Raw genomic sequence first — 14,505 nt, 5'->3', positions numbered from 1 at the left:
ACATTCCCAGTTGGAAGACCCCCAATAAACAACCTCCACATGAACACTTTCCCCTGATAACGAACCTTAAACTACCAAAGTTGGAGGAATCTTTCTTACCACTTCTTTTTGCTATCTCGAATATGCCATAATTTATTAGCCTTTCTAGTGATCCATCTCTTGGCCTCAACCATCTCATGATAGATTTGATTAGTTGACCTTTTCTCAAAATCATCGGGAAGCACAAACATCCAATCTCGCTAGGGAGACGACAGTTGTAAAGCAAGCAAAAGAGAGAACTTTTGAAGCTTGTCCTATATGGACAAACAAATGTCATGATAGCCACGAGGCACCCGAAAGTGCTCACGAATATGCCGGAACGAACAAAGACGGGGCTGACTAGGAATAACACCATCATGGACTATCTACAACCCCAAACAAGCCATGCGATTAAACTTATCTCGCAGCAAATCTTTATCGAGCCAATCCAACAACCTGGAGGTAGCCAGCACTTCTCCTTGCAGCGAATTCTCCTCCTTACGAAGATTAGGAGGACGCCAAACTACAAAACATAACATCTCCTGCCATGATGCAATCAAATGAGAAAGGAAAAAAGACTAGAAGACCTTAATAGGCCTTGTAGAGTTAAGCACATGCCACCAAGAAACTCAAATAATTGTGCTACTATGAGAGATGCCAATCTTTTCTATGAAAAATTTTGCAATATTTGACCAAGGATGACTCTTAACACACAGTGCCTGCAAAAGTGTAAATCTCAAAGCAACCATATACAAATTAACAACCAATAAAGCTACTCTTCCCATCCTTTTAGGAGTATTCACATGTTGCCACGAAATCCACACCTGGCCCAAACGATTCGCTTTCTTTTTCCACAACATAAAGCAAATAGGCTGAACCAATTCCAGAGACTACTTAGTCCAAGAAAGTAGTGGCAGAAAAAACGAGACCATACTGATCATGATGCATTGAGCAACTTTAAGTCTCACATGAAGAGGCTAGCCTTGAGATTTCCAATACATGAACTAATCATGTATATGGAATGACATCCACTCTCTCTCTCTCTCTCTCTCTCACCTCCATGGAGTTCCATTTGCCATAGCCTACAAGTCACACATACAAGCTTCATACCCAACATTATAATAGACTTCCCCTTTGTTATATATTTTTTGTTTTGTAAGTCCCTTACAAGGTTGTTTTAGTACATTAATTTTGGAAGTTCCTAATGTTCTGGTACTTTGCCTTGGGATACTCTATCCCAAGGGGATATATTAATAGAATCTTTTCTTTCCCTGGAAAAACAGAAGCCTCCTCCATATTCTGCTTCTATTTCAAATTAATTGCATACAAGGTGCCCAATTATTTCAATGTTTACCGAAATCTTAAATGATACTCCACTCCCCCTAATCCCCCTCACCCCCTCTTGGAAGTGACTTCTGACAACACAAAATAAGAGGTCCAAATCTTACATTTGGATACTAAAAACAGATTGTTTTGAAACACTTCCAATGGTAGTCAAACATGTATGCGATCTGTGTGTATGCACAAGTGTGCGCCCATGTGTTTGGACTTTCAATGTAGACGAAACTCATCATGTTGTTTCTTCTTTTTTGGGCTCTTTAAGATTTGATTTCTCATTATCTAATAAATGAGCCTATAAAATTGAGTAATCTTCTAAAATAAATACTCTAATCACCCCATGTAATGCTTGCTATGAAGGTTGTAACAACTTGAGACATAGAATATAGGCAACTTTTGGAGCTCGTTCTATGTTTGTTTGATGCAGTAGTCTTTTTGTCTCCTTACCACATCCACCAACCCAAGTATCCTCCCTTGGCCATACAACCTCAATTTCCTCCATCCACTGCAGTATCCCCTTCCACTAGCAGCTACACTCCCCTCCCCCTCTTCTACCCATACTCCAACCACACAGAGTAGAGGATGGGAAAAAGAACAAAGACATTGTAACAAACTTGGCATATGATAAGCAAAGCAGCTCCTGCCTGCACCAGGTCATCTAGTTGTGTGGCTATCAGCCCTACCTTTAGTTAAGGTATAAAAAAAGGTGCATGTACCACCATCTGCAAGTGATTGCTGCAAATTGAGAATGCTAATGAAACAAAGAAATATAGGAGTCTGCCGACCACTGTATTCTAAAGATGTCAAGTGGCTTGTTCACAAGTTTTTAAAGTAGAGAAAATGAAACAACTGACACAAGGAATGTGATCGTTATATTTGAGTCGAGCTACACAATAGCAATCTTCATTTACACAAACTTTCGGAGTCTATTAAATCCTGATAAGAGCCAGAAAAGTAGCTATACGAACTGAAAACCTACAAGGTAATCGATTGGCATCACTTGGTCTGATTGCTTCGTGAGCTTCTTGAGCATTCTTCACTTTCGAAACAAACTTGCGCGGCTCTGCAGGAATATATTCATGTCCATACCTGAAAGTCCAGATTTTCTCCCATAAATCTATGTTTGAAGAATATACCAAACAACAAGCTTCATCTAAGTTACAAAATTCGACTTGATTTAACTCTAGTAAAGTTTCACCACTTGACATAGCTTTCAGCATAATATTATGGTCTATACCATCTAATGCATAACAGAATGATGAATGCTCTCAACGGAACAAAAGAGATTGATGTTACATCCCAAACAAAAATGTACAATAAACACAAGCTCACTTGAAGGTCTTGCAAGAGTGACATTCCCTTTGGACCCCAAGCAAAACCATACAACAAACTCACCTAAAGATCCTAGCAGTCTGGACAATTTAAAACTACAAAACCTTCAAGGTGGCTCTCCTAATTAGATGGGGGTAAAGAAAAGCAAGGCGCAAAACCAAAGATAAAGATGAACCCAAGCAAAAGAACCCAACTATGTACATTAATTAGCACTGAATACTAAATCATAGCTCACTGACTATGCCCAACACACTACATCACACACAACTCTCCCCACTAATCAATAGATTGGTCTCCCAATGAGATGTAAATCCTAGAACATGAACACAACAAACATCACTCTAGGAGTCTACATTGTTTGTTCAGCTCAACTTAGAGAAATGCAACAGCAACTCATCAAGCTTTATTTTACCCATTTTCAGTCAATGCCTATGGTCATGGATATGCCACCTCTTCAGCATTCCATCAAGATCCCTTCAAAGGGAATAAGAAGGAATGCGATGAGACTACCGTCAACTCATGGCTGGCAAAGTGGATGGTCTATTTCATTTATATCAATTCAATGGCGTATTGCATGTTGAGCAAATACACATACCACATCTGGGTCACAACCACATTCTAAGGGACATCCCATACCACCAGCCCTCGCCATCTAGTGTATGGAAACATCGGCCAATGGACCAAGAGTCCAAGATAACACAATGAGTGTGCACAATAGAGCCTTAAGTCCTATAAACGATACTCGATTGCCCTAACCCAAAAGTGCCCTTACTCCATCCGTACTAAGTCACTCCATGACGACTGTGACCAATGCTACTAGTGCCCATCCGGATGTCCAAGAACGTAACACTTCCCCCATTAGGAATGATTGTTGTCCTTGGCAATATCCTCAGAGACAAAGAGAGCAAAACAACTCTTCAATGAGTGTACCAACTCCAAGTACACTCTGCCTCTGGGTGAATTTTCCACTTAACCAAATACTCAAGATAAATGGTCCAACGAGATCATTTAGTCCTAAGGTCAAGAACCAATTCGGGTTCAAGTGGAATATATCAAGCAATGTCCTTGAGCCATGGGATATCCTCAATTAGAACAATTTATTCACCTTGTCCCAAACATTCTTTCCAACAAATAATGTGCAACATCGAGTGAACTCTGATTTCCAAAGGTAAATCGAGCTCGTAGGATACGCTACTTAACTTCTTGGTAATCTAAAAATGACCATAATACCTTGAAGATAATTTATAACACTTGCCGATGCTCATCAAATCAGAGTTGGTACTTTAAGGTAAACCCACATGTCCTCTTGGAGCTCTCAAGAAGTATGATCTTTGGTCGTTTTAATGCTTTCCCTAGCAATCTTCAACATCTCCTACATATCATGCAGAAAGTTGACCACGGATTGCATTCTCACCCCCTTTAGCTTGGCAACAATCAATGGTTTCAGCTCATAACTATAAATAAGCATAAATGGGCATAACCAATACCAGAATGTATTACAAGCCAACTCAGTCTGAAGAGGATAACTGTCAAAAGATGACGTACCAGCGAGACAATAGGGTTGGCGGGGAGGAACAATGAGTGAACTCGGCAAACATGGAGAGAAGAAGAAAAGAGAGAAGAAACTTTGATGAATAGAATGATGAAGATCTGAATCATGGAGTGAATGTAATACAAGGGAACAAGAGTGCCGTAGTACAAGAAAGGTGATCAAGACAACCACGAACCACGAACCGCAATGTCCTCCTGAAGGGGTGTGAGGGTAGTGGAGAGGCTAGAGAGAAGAGGTAACGGACTGAATGAATCAACCGTGAGGAATGAATGAATGGTCTATAAATAGGCACAGCCAGTCTAGGATGGCCCCCCTTTTTGGGGCTGCAAACCCTAAACGCAAAACGCAAAAACGCAAAAACGCAAATTGCGGGTGAAGGGTGAAGGGTTTCTCAACACCCCCTCTCAGGCCCAAAAAGGGGAACAAGAGAAGAGTGAGGTGGAGATGCAATGCTACATGCTGAAGAATGCTCATGCAGCAAGTGCCACTTGGACAATGTCCCTTGTGGGAAATTGTTCACTTGCCCAAGCGCCCTAGTACAAAGATAATGAAAACATGCAATGCATAGGAGGAATGTCGGACTTTATGTGGTGTCGAGAACCATAAGGATATGCCCGTACTTAATCTCATGAGGTGGCTCCATGCTAACCAAGTGACCAAGGCAAGAAAAGAAGAGGAGAAGGAAGATGTAGAGGATCCCCTAAAATCCAAGATTTCCACCGTAAAGGGAACCTGTAGTAAAGAACAATAGACAGAGTGAACTAGAGAACCCGAAACTCCACCTTGTGAGAGAAGCCACTAGCTCCATGCATCCATGCTGCAAGGAGTACGAAGGCCTCGTCACCAAGTCGCGGCTGAACCTCCGAGGTCCCGATCCAGGTGGTACCTGAAGATCCTGGGTATCAGTAGAAGAGATGGCTGGTCGAAGACAACCACCCCAAGAAAGTAGAGGATGGGTGAAGAACTTTAGATGGAGTAGGTTCCCCCTCTGAGGTGCGAGGTGGAGGGACCCCCGCTGAAGTCGAAAAAGAAGTAGATGCCCCCTCTGAGGGCAAAGAAATAACGTCCCCCTCTGAAGTAGATAGGGAATCCAAAAACTCATGGATCACGGACTCCGAAATGTATGATGACGAAGGAAGTGCTGCTGGTCGGGCCGAAGAAGGTATCTAGGGTGCAAAAGAGCTCCAAGAGGTAGCCTCTCGAACCTGAGTAGTCAAGAGTGGGGAAGGATGGGGCTCAGAATGAGCAAGAGATGGGCAACAATCGGTCTCTCACTGGAGCGGACTGGGTAGCCGAAGAAAAGGAAGGAGTTGAGCAACCACTGTCTCTCGAAGAAGCAGACTGACGAGGAGACAATATCAAACAATCACTGTCTCTCGATGGAGTGGACTATAGAACTGCGGGCCATGGTAGCCACTGTACCCGAAAATAAGTGGAAGAAGACTGTCACGAGCATTCCAACGATCTCCAGGAGGTCATAGCGCCAATCGATCCTCCATGTGCTTGAAAGGACTTAGTGCGCATCGGATGCCTCTTATTGCCTTGAGCATAGGACTCTAATAGCCGATGTAGAACAATCTCTGTGGCCCAGAAAGAAGAGATGGCACAAGAAGTGCCGAGTGGAAGACGCGTATACTCCGAGGGGTTGGGGAGCTAAGGTCAATGTCGACAGTCTTCGGTGGGATGACCGTTCGTGCCATAGTAGGAACACCTAGTAGACTGGTCATCTATTGGTAAAGAAGCCATGGATACCAGCATGCCTTGCTGAAGAAGGAAGAGGTGGAAGAGGTTAGCCACTATGAACCACAAACCGCAATGTCCGCCTCAAGGGGTGTGAGGGCAGTGTGAAGCACTAACCGCAATGTCCGCTTCAAGGGGTAGGAGGGCAGTGGAAGGGCTAGAAGTGAGCTGCCAGTGGGAGGAGGATGCCACCAGCAGTAAGAGGTTGCAACCAATAGAAAAACGCAAGTGAGGAGAGAGAAATACTAAAAACGCAGACAGCAGGTGAGAGAAAGACTAAAAACGTAGGCAAGACAGCCTGCAAGAGAGAGAGAGTAAAAACGCAAGCAAGATAACCTGCAAGAGAGCAAAAGACTAAAAACGCAAGCAACAGGAGAGAGAAAGCTGTCAGGGCAGCAGCTGAAGCCTGCAAATGCAGCAATTTGCTATCATGGCAGGCTGTACAACAGCAATGCAGATGATCAGCAGTCAGTTGCCAAGCAAAAACAACAGCAATCAACATGTGGAGGGCTGGAAAGAGGCGCCAAACTGAGGAAACTGTGACGGACAGCAAGTGCTAAGATGTCCTCCACAAACGAGGTGTGGGCAGCAAGCTGATAACACCTGAAACCTGCAAAAACGAGATTTTGATGCAGCGCAAGAATAAGAGAAGTGGATGCCAAACCCGCCACCGGTCTTTGCCTTCACTGGAGTGGAGGATCTTTGCCGTTGTTTGAGCAGATCGAGCTCTGATACCATGTCAAAAGATGACGTACTAGCGAGACAATAGGGTTGGCAGGGAGGAATACGGAGTGAACTCAGCAAACATGGAGAAGAGAAGAGAAGAGAGAAGAAACTCTGATGAATGGAATGATGAAGACCTGAATCATGGAGTGAATGTGATACAAGGGAACAAGAGTGCCGTAGCACAAGGAAGGTGATGAAGACAACCACGAACCATGAACCGCAATGTCCTCCTAAAGGGATGTGAGGGTAGTGGACAGACTGGAGAGAAGAGGTGACGCACTGAATGAATCAACCGTGAGGAATGAATGAATGGCCTATAAATAGGCACAGCCAGTCTAGGATGGCCCCCCTTTTTGGGGCTGCAAACCCTAAACGCAAAACGCAAAAATACAAAAACGCAAACTGCGGGTGAAGGATGAAGGGTTTTTCAACAATAACGACCCTAATCACATTGCCTACGGGAGACATACGCACATAACATATTCTCCATAATTGTATGTGTCCTTTCGATCAGTCAATTAGTTTCAGGATCGAGAATAAGATCCCTATCACTAACTATTTCTTCAGCCAAACCATAAGTCTATAAAGATGTTGGACAAAGACACCATTCAACTTGTGACTTTTCATAAGAGTCTTTGTAGGAAGAAATTAAGCCATTTTTGTCAATCAGTCGACCACAATCAAAATTGTGTCAAGACCTTGATTTGTACAAGGCAATCCTACTATAAAATCCATAAAAATACTATTACACTTTCTATTGGAAATTTGTAAAGAATATAACATCACTACCTATCTATGTTGTTCAACTTTAATAAGCTGACGCTATGGGCACTCACGCACATAAGACTCAACCATCATTTTATTATGCAGCAAATAAAAGTAGCAAGTAACCGAGTAAAATATGGTGTATGCTTGAGTGTCTAGCACTCAGCCTATCATGACACTCTATAAATTTTTCACATATCCTGATCATCAAGCACACATACTTTGCCTTGTTTAAGAGTAATCCATTTTGAATGGAATACTTTTCTGCCATCTTTCTCTCAAGGTCAGCTTTTGGGCATCTCGACTACCAAGGCTTCCTCGAATACTAGATACCACTTGAACTAGTTGCCAAATCTTATCAAACTGAAAATCATTTTGGCAACGCTGCTTGGGAGAAAGATAAAAATCAATCAAGATTTTGGAGAAGAATAAGGCATTTGTGAAGAATTGCTCTGAACACAAAAAGCATGAAACCAATCGTATAACAAAGCACAGACTAATAAACTCAGAACACAGTTAGGGTTAGGATTAGGGTAACTCAGAGGCATTGAACACAATGAATGATAAAGTGAATGAATAATAAATATGCAGTACAGATGTAGCAAACACACTATGCAGTGAATACTGAACCTCGAACTCTCATATCTTTGGGATCAAGGCAAAGATTGTAAGCTGTAGAGTGTATCATACTCCAAACAGATCTCGAATCGCAACAAAGGCAACCTTCGAGTGTCAAACACCAGCAAACGCAGCCAAGGAAAGTTGGATCTGATGCAAACAACAATACACGAGAGAGAAAGACTAAAAATTCAAGTGCCTAACGAGAGAAAATCTGCACAACAGCTGTTAGGTGCAAACACAGTAGATAATGGTAAGAGAATGTTAGGGCAGCAGCCAGAAAACCAAAACGTCGCATTCAGAGAGAAGAGATAATAGCAACAACCGCCAATAGGTGGCAACAACATCCAACTATAGGCGACAACTCCTGGACCTAGTGACAACAGCAAACGCACAAAGAAGGCTGGAAACAGGCGCTAAATGGTAGTAGGTGACTGGCAAAAGCTTTGGCTGTGATGTCCTCCACAAACAAGGTATGGGCAGCAAAGTTATGGCTTTTGAAACTTACAAAAACGAGATTGAGGAAGAGTGGTGGGCTGCATGCATGTTTATAGAAAGTTTGGGGCACCAAAATTAGGGTTTTGCATGTTGGGCATAATAACTCTCTAGAATCGCTTTTTTTTTTAATAACAGGTTTTCTTTATTAATTAAGCGTGTTTGGGGGATGCTTAAGTCAGACTAATACATTTCTAGCTCAACAACATTAACTTCAAGTATTTGCCTAAGAGCATCGACAACCATATTAAGTACGCCCTTCTATAACAAATCTCAAAATCAAATTTCTACATAAACTCCAATCATCTCACCTTGCAACCACCATGATCGGGCTAATCATAAAGGTATTTTAATAAATGGTGGTCAATACATATAATAAAGCAAACGTCATACCAATAATCCCATCATACTTTAAGCGCATGGATAACCGCCAACAATTCCTTCTCTTAAGTATGTAACATGTTTGAGCATCAATGAGCTTACAACTCCCGAATGCGATAGATCAACCATCTTGATAAATAACAATACATACGAAAAAAAATTCCCTTGGATAGTTCAAGTAGGTGGCAACAAGGGCATGGTCATTCAACACCCTCTAACATTAAGAAGGGGTGGTTCGAGTGGCTTGCAAACATATGTGAGATGAGACTCTAGTAGCTCCCATTCCATGCCTCATGATGGCATCTCCTCTATCTACACAATCGACGCCTAGGAAGCCATCATTCATAGAAACAAGAAACAGCCGGAATGGCCCCCTGGCACAAAGCCGTAATAGGATGCATTGCAAATCGGTGGAACGTTCTCTGTCCCGCGTTCCCTGTCTGAAACGAAAGAGGGAACCCCACGTGGCACCCACTTACCTTCAGCCAACCGTTGCTCCCGCCCGATCATCTACAACTTTGCGCATTTCCACCCACTTCTCTCTTGCCTGTTACTCCCACCCGATTGTCTGCCCGTTCCCGCCCCCAATGACCAGTCCACACGATGCTTGTTCCTTGTTCCCCCATCACTAGCCAGCCGCCAGTCCCTCCATCTCCTCCCGCCTCCAACCTCTCTTCTTTCTCCCTTCTCTTCTTCCTTCTTCCTTCTCTTCACTTCTCCCTTCTCTTCTTCCTTCTTCCTTGGACCTTCTCCCTTCTCTTCCTTCTTCTCCTCTTCTCTCGAGTCTTTCTTCTCCTCCAAGTTCCAAGTTCTCCGTTCTTCTCCTCTTCTCTTCTTCCTTCTCCCTTCTCTCCTTTTCCCTTCTCTCTTAACTCTTGACTCTTGAGCCTTCTCCCTTCTCTCGAGACTCAAGTTCTCACTTCTCTCGAGTCATTTTTATTTCAATTTTCAGCCTAAAATGGCTGCATCTTCCTGTGTCACAACTCTATAGAAACAGAATTTGTATCCTTTTTCATTAATTTGTCTATATAATGATTTATTAAATTCGTTTCCTTTGCACTAATTAGATATAAAGAAAAGTGCATTGGAGCTAGCCACTGATGAGTGGTCACAGGTTATGGTGGACCCACGCGGTAGGTTAGAGAAAAGATAGTTCACACTTCCACCTATATGGCCCAATTGGGCGCCTGTGACCAGAACTCACGCATATCAAGGTTAGACTCGCACACAAAAAGGATTGATGCCTTGAAGTGTGGGCTAGATCCGCCAGAACATCAACAAGATGGCATGATCATGAAATGCTTGTACAATGTGCATGTGTGGGCTGAAAGCTTGAAATGCACATTTCTTTGCATAGGAAAGTCATAATGAAGATTCTGATACCGTTTTTGCGATGTACACGGAAAAAACTTTCATATGACACCCATATTGGGGGGTCCCTAAATTTTAGGAGCCTCGAATTAGCCTAAAAATGCTCGTCCTAAAAAATAGGGATGACATTCTAAAAATAGTAAATTCTGTACCCTGACTATGCTTACTAAATTTGGTCGTTTCTATTCTTGACAATATTCAGCCCAAAAAGGAAGGCCATAGAGAAGAGACAAGTGTCAAGACACTTGTCACACAAGTTTTCAAGTGTCCCACCACTTGTCACATCTCATGACATGTGGCTGGACACTTGTCTTGTGCTACTCCACCTTCCCCTTTTGTACTAGCTCTTCCCTCTCCTATAAATAAGAGCTCGTTTTTCTTCATTCAGCATCCTTTTTCTTTGCTGTAAACTCATGTACAGCACCCACAGATAGCCAGAAACTGGCCCCATCCATCCCCATCATCATCCCCCACTTCTCCATTATCAAATTCCTCCATATTCCCTCTTCTATCACTGCTGTTTTACAGGACAGCAAGCCTGTAAATTCATTACAGCACCTCCTTCTCTAGCTCTTTCTTCCATTTTAGCAACAAGAAGCAAGCCCTATCCATGTACTGCTGATCAACAATGGAGAAAGGCTGATTTCCCCTCTTTCTTCTCTCATACTGTAAAAAAATCAGTTCTTATCATTGCATAATAGATAATGATGTGTGTTTGTACATCTTTGCATGATCTTGTGAGAGTGAGAATTACTTCTCCTCACTCTCAGGTTGATTGTAACTAAGCTCTTCCCTAAAGGACTTGGGTTGAGCAGAAATACATTCCTTCGGGTGGGGGGGGGGGGGGGGGGAGGAGGGGGGGAGGTGGTGGTTGCCCATCTTCAACCCTCAATCTTGTCTCCATTACTTTTACATTTTCATGGCTGTAATTTTGTGAGTAATTTTCATTTTCAACTTAAGTGTTCATTCTTTTTTATATTAAATCTCGAAAACAAGCGAAAATCATAATTGTTAAGCATACTACGTTGTTCGGGGCGTTTACATCCTGCCCCGCTTGTCGGGCTGGTGGTCGAGGAAGAAGGTCCAATGATTGGTCATGGTGGGAATAAGTAAATGCTAACTGCCCATTGAGTGGTGGAGGATCTCGACCATGGACTTGCGAGCTTTGCCCATACAAGTGAACTAGTGGAGCAAACAAGGTAATCCATTGAGCCAAGCATTTTTATTTTGAATTTTTATTGATTTTAATTTTTCAAAGTTACAAGTATTGAGCTTATTGGCCCAGAGCATGTTGTGGGATTTGCTGCAAATGGAGAGCCCGCAAATAGGATAGCAGGTGCTATTATCCAAGGATATTATCCGCATATCACAGTTTCATATTGTATGGCTCATTGCTTAAACAACCTACTAAAGGATATTGGTAACCTGTCATGGATTGCACCTGTCATAGAGCAAGGAGCTCAAATGGTTAGCTTTGTTCTGAATCACCAGCTTCTTCGCCATCACTTCTCTTTGTTGTTGAAGAATACACTTCTAAAATATTCTGATACTAGATTTGCCTTTAACTTCTTGATGCTAGGCAGATTAAAAGAATGTAGTGGTGCCTTGAGCCAGTTATTTCTTAGTGATGAGTTCACCTCATCAACATTGCAGATACTCCTACAAGTATCTTATGCTTGGAGAAAGCAAATAACTCCACTTTTTGGGATAATATAAAGCGGATAGATACTATGGTATCACCTATTGTGCATTTATTGAGGGTTATGGATGCTATGCAACCTTGCATTGGCAAGGTATATGAGACTATGGATAGGATGAATGAAAAGTTGCAAGAGTTGGCACCAAATGATAAGGCGTATGAGGAGATACACCATTTAGTTGTGATGAGGTGGAACTCCTATAGCTCACCCATATATGCAGCTGCATTTATTGTGGATCCTGAGTTCCAAGGCAAGGGTTAGGAGAATGACACTGAGATTATGGATGCATGGAGACTTATATTGTCTCGTCTAGTGTCTGATCATGGCACTAGACGAAAGATCAAAGATCAGCTTTCATGTTATAGAACCTTTCGGGGTTCTTTTGGTTGTGGGGGATGCACAGAAGAATCGTTGTAAGATTGGGGCAGCTTTGTGGTGGGAGAACTATGGTTCGGATGGTCCTGAGTTGCAGCAACTAGCCATCCGTATTTTGAGTCAGTCAGTTAGCTCCTCTTGTTTGGAGCAATTGTGGAGTACATACATCCACATTGCTTCAAAGAAGAGAAACCGTCTTGGTGTGGAGAGGGCAAACAATCTAGTATTCGTTAGTGCTAATTTGAGGATGTTATATAACAATGTGACAACAAAGTCCGATTCCTTCACAGAGTGGAAGATGCAACAAGAAGAGGAGACACATGCTGATGTTGAGGGAGATACAGCAATTCATGGTACACATGATGATGAGACTGGCACTTCAGGAGTAGCTAGAGTAGCCTCAAATCATGATGATGATCTTTGATTTAGTTTACTTATCATGAGTCTCATGATACATGACACATGTACATTGTATATGATATTATGATCATTTATGATAGTGTGACACTTGGGCTGTTATGCCATGCCGATATTATATTTGTACTTACAGTCTTACAATTGCCCTTTGGGCTATTTTGGCATGCCGCATTTTGCTTCAGTTTAGAGATTAGACTTTATATTTGTAGTCTTTTTTGGGACAATGAGCATGTTCTTTCAAAGATTAGACTTCATATTTGTAATCTTTTAAGTTTTTTGAAGATGGGACCATAGGCATATTCTTTTAGCTTAGACTTTAAAGTATAGTTCATTGTTCATTGTTCATTGTTTTATCATTTATGGCATATGTATTATGCATTTAATAAGTGAATAGCTTACCTCTTGAGCCTTGTAAGTTGCAATTCAATTTCTAATGAGCAGGTTTAGAATGATGCATGATATCTTAAAGTTTAAACTTAAAATGATTTGTCCTTGTAAATTATATACCTTGGTTTTAACACTCCAAAGTCCACATGGATTATGAGTGAAATATTAAATTTTTTTCATGAATTTTAATTTTTTAAATGCCGTTCCTGTTCCCTAGGCTTGGCGTCTCCGTCATCGTCCCGGTTTCATGTTTCTATACCATCATTTGATGATGATGTTAACCTCATTAATAAGAATGAGTATAAGAGTCTCTCATCATCCAATACTAAGGCGTGATCTTCAAAAACTATCGGTGAGCACTCAAATAGTTATAATGATGATGATAGTGATACATCTGTTGAAGCTCAGCTGGAGAGGTGAGCAACAATTCGAGAAGTGAGAGTGACAAAGAGAGGGAGAGAGAGAGAGTACGATTAGATTTGAGTGTACCAACAATTTGTTGGTATACAAAGAATAAAATGTATTTATACTTATGTCACATAAGGGTGCATTCACATGTACAACTGAATAATGTGCGTGTACTATACACGGAGGTGAAAAAAGGGCCTTTATCCCAACAACCTCCCACTTAAAAGTTCGAAACAAACCTCTAACCAACTCCCACTAGTCGTATGCAATGCTCATCCTAAGCTTTGCTTAGACTTTTAGAGAGAACATCTGCAAGGTTGTCCTGTGTTTTGATTTTGATCAATGTGATTAGACCATCTTTTAGAATCTGTCTGATAAAGTGATATCACACATCCATATGCTTTCTGCGTGAATGATACATGGCATTCTTAGCCAGATACACAACACTATGGCTATCGCATCCCAATACTACAGACATGTCGAGATCCTCTGCAAGTCTACTCAACCATATAGCTTCCTTAGAAGCTTCAATAGCTGATATGTATTCAACTTCAATAGTTCTCAGTGTTACAATATTCTGCAACCTGAAACACCAAGAAACGGCCCCACCAACAATTGTAAAGACATACCCACTAGTGGACCTACGAGTGTCCAAGTCACCTGCCATGTCTGCATCACAATAACCCTACAAACTAAGTGCAACTTGCCCATAACAAATGCACTTACTTTGTGTACCCTTTAGGTATTAAAGAATACACTTGATAGCCTCCCAATGTGTTTTGCCAAGATTTGACATAAACCTACTGACAACTCCCACTGCATGAGCAATGTTTGGACGAGTAGCAACCATAGCATACATAAGAGAGCCACAAGCTGATGCAT

The 14,505-nt window shown here is 41.8% G+C and overlaps 1 protein-coding gene across 1 annotated transcript in view; it reads right to left on the bottom strand.

Annotated features, from left to right (window-relative positions):
- Window positions 1-14,505, bottom strand: part of LOC148037977 (DNA topoisomerase, type IA, core) — a 153,993-nt gene that overhangs the window by 116,525 nt on the left and 22,963 nt on the right. Inside the window, exon 6 of the mRNA XM_087677010.1 lies at window positions 2,336-2,445. Within this exon, the coding sequence (XP_087533136.1) occupies window positions 2,336-2,445 (110 nt within the window). The remainder of the gene's footprint in view (window positions 1-2,335; window positions 2,446-14,505) is intronic.

Source organism: Lygodium microphyllum, chromosome 4 (assembly GCF_053477565.2).
Source record: "Lygodium microphyllum isolate KBCC chromosome 4, Lygodium_microphyllum_v1.1.10, whole genome shotgun sequence".
NCBI classification, from domain to species: domain Eukaryota; kingdom Viridiplantae; phylum Streptophyta; class Polypodiopsida; order Schizaeales; family Lygodiaceae; genus Lygodium; species Lygodium microphyllum.
Note: the sequence above shows the minus strand (reverse complement) of the source record. Positions and strands in the feature narration are given on the sequence as shown.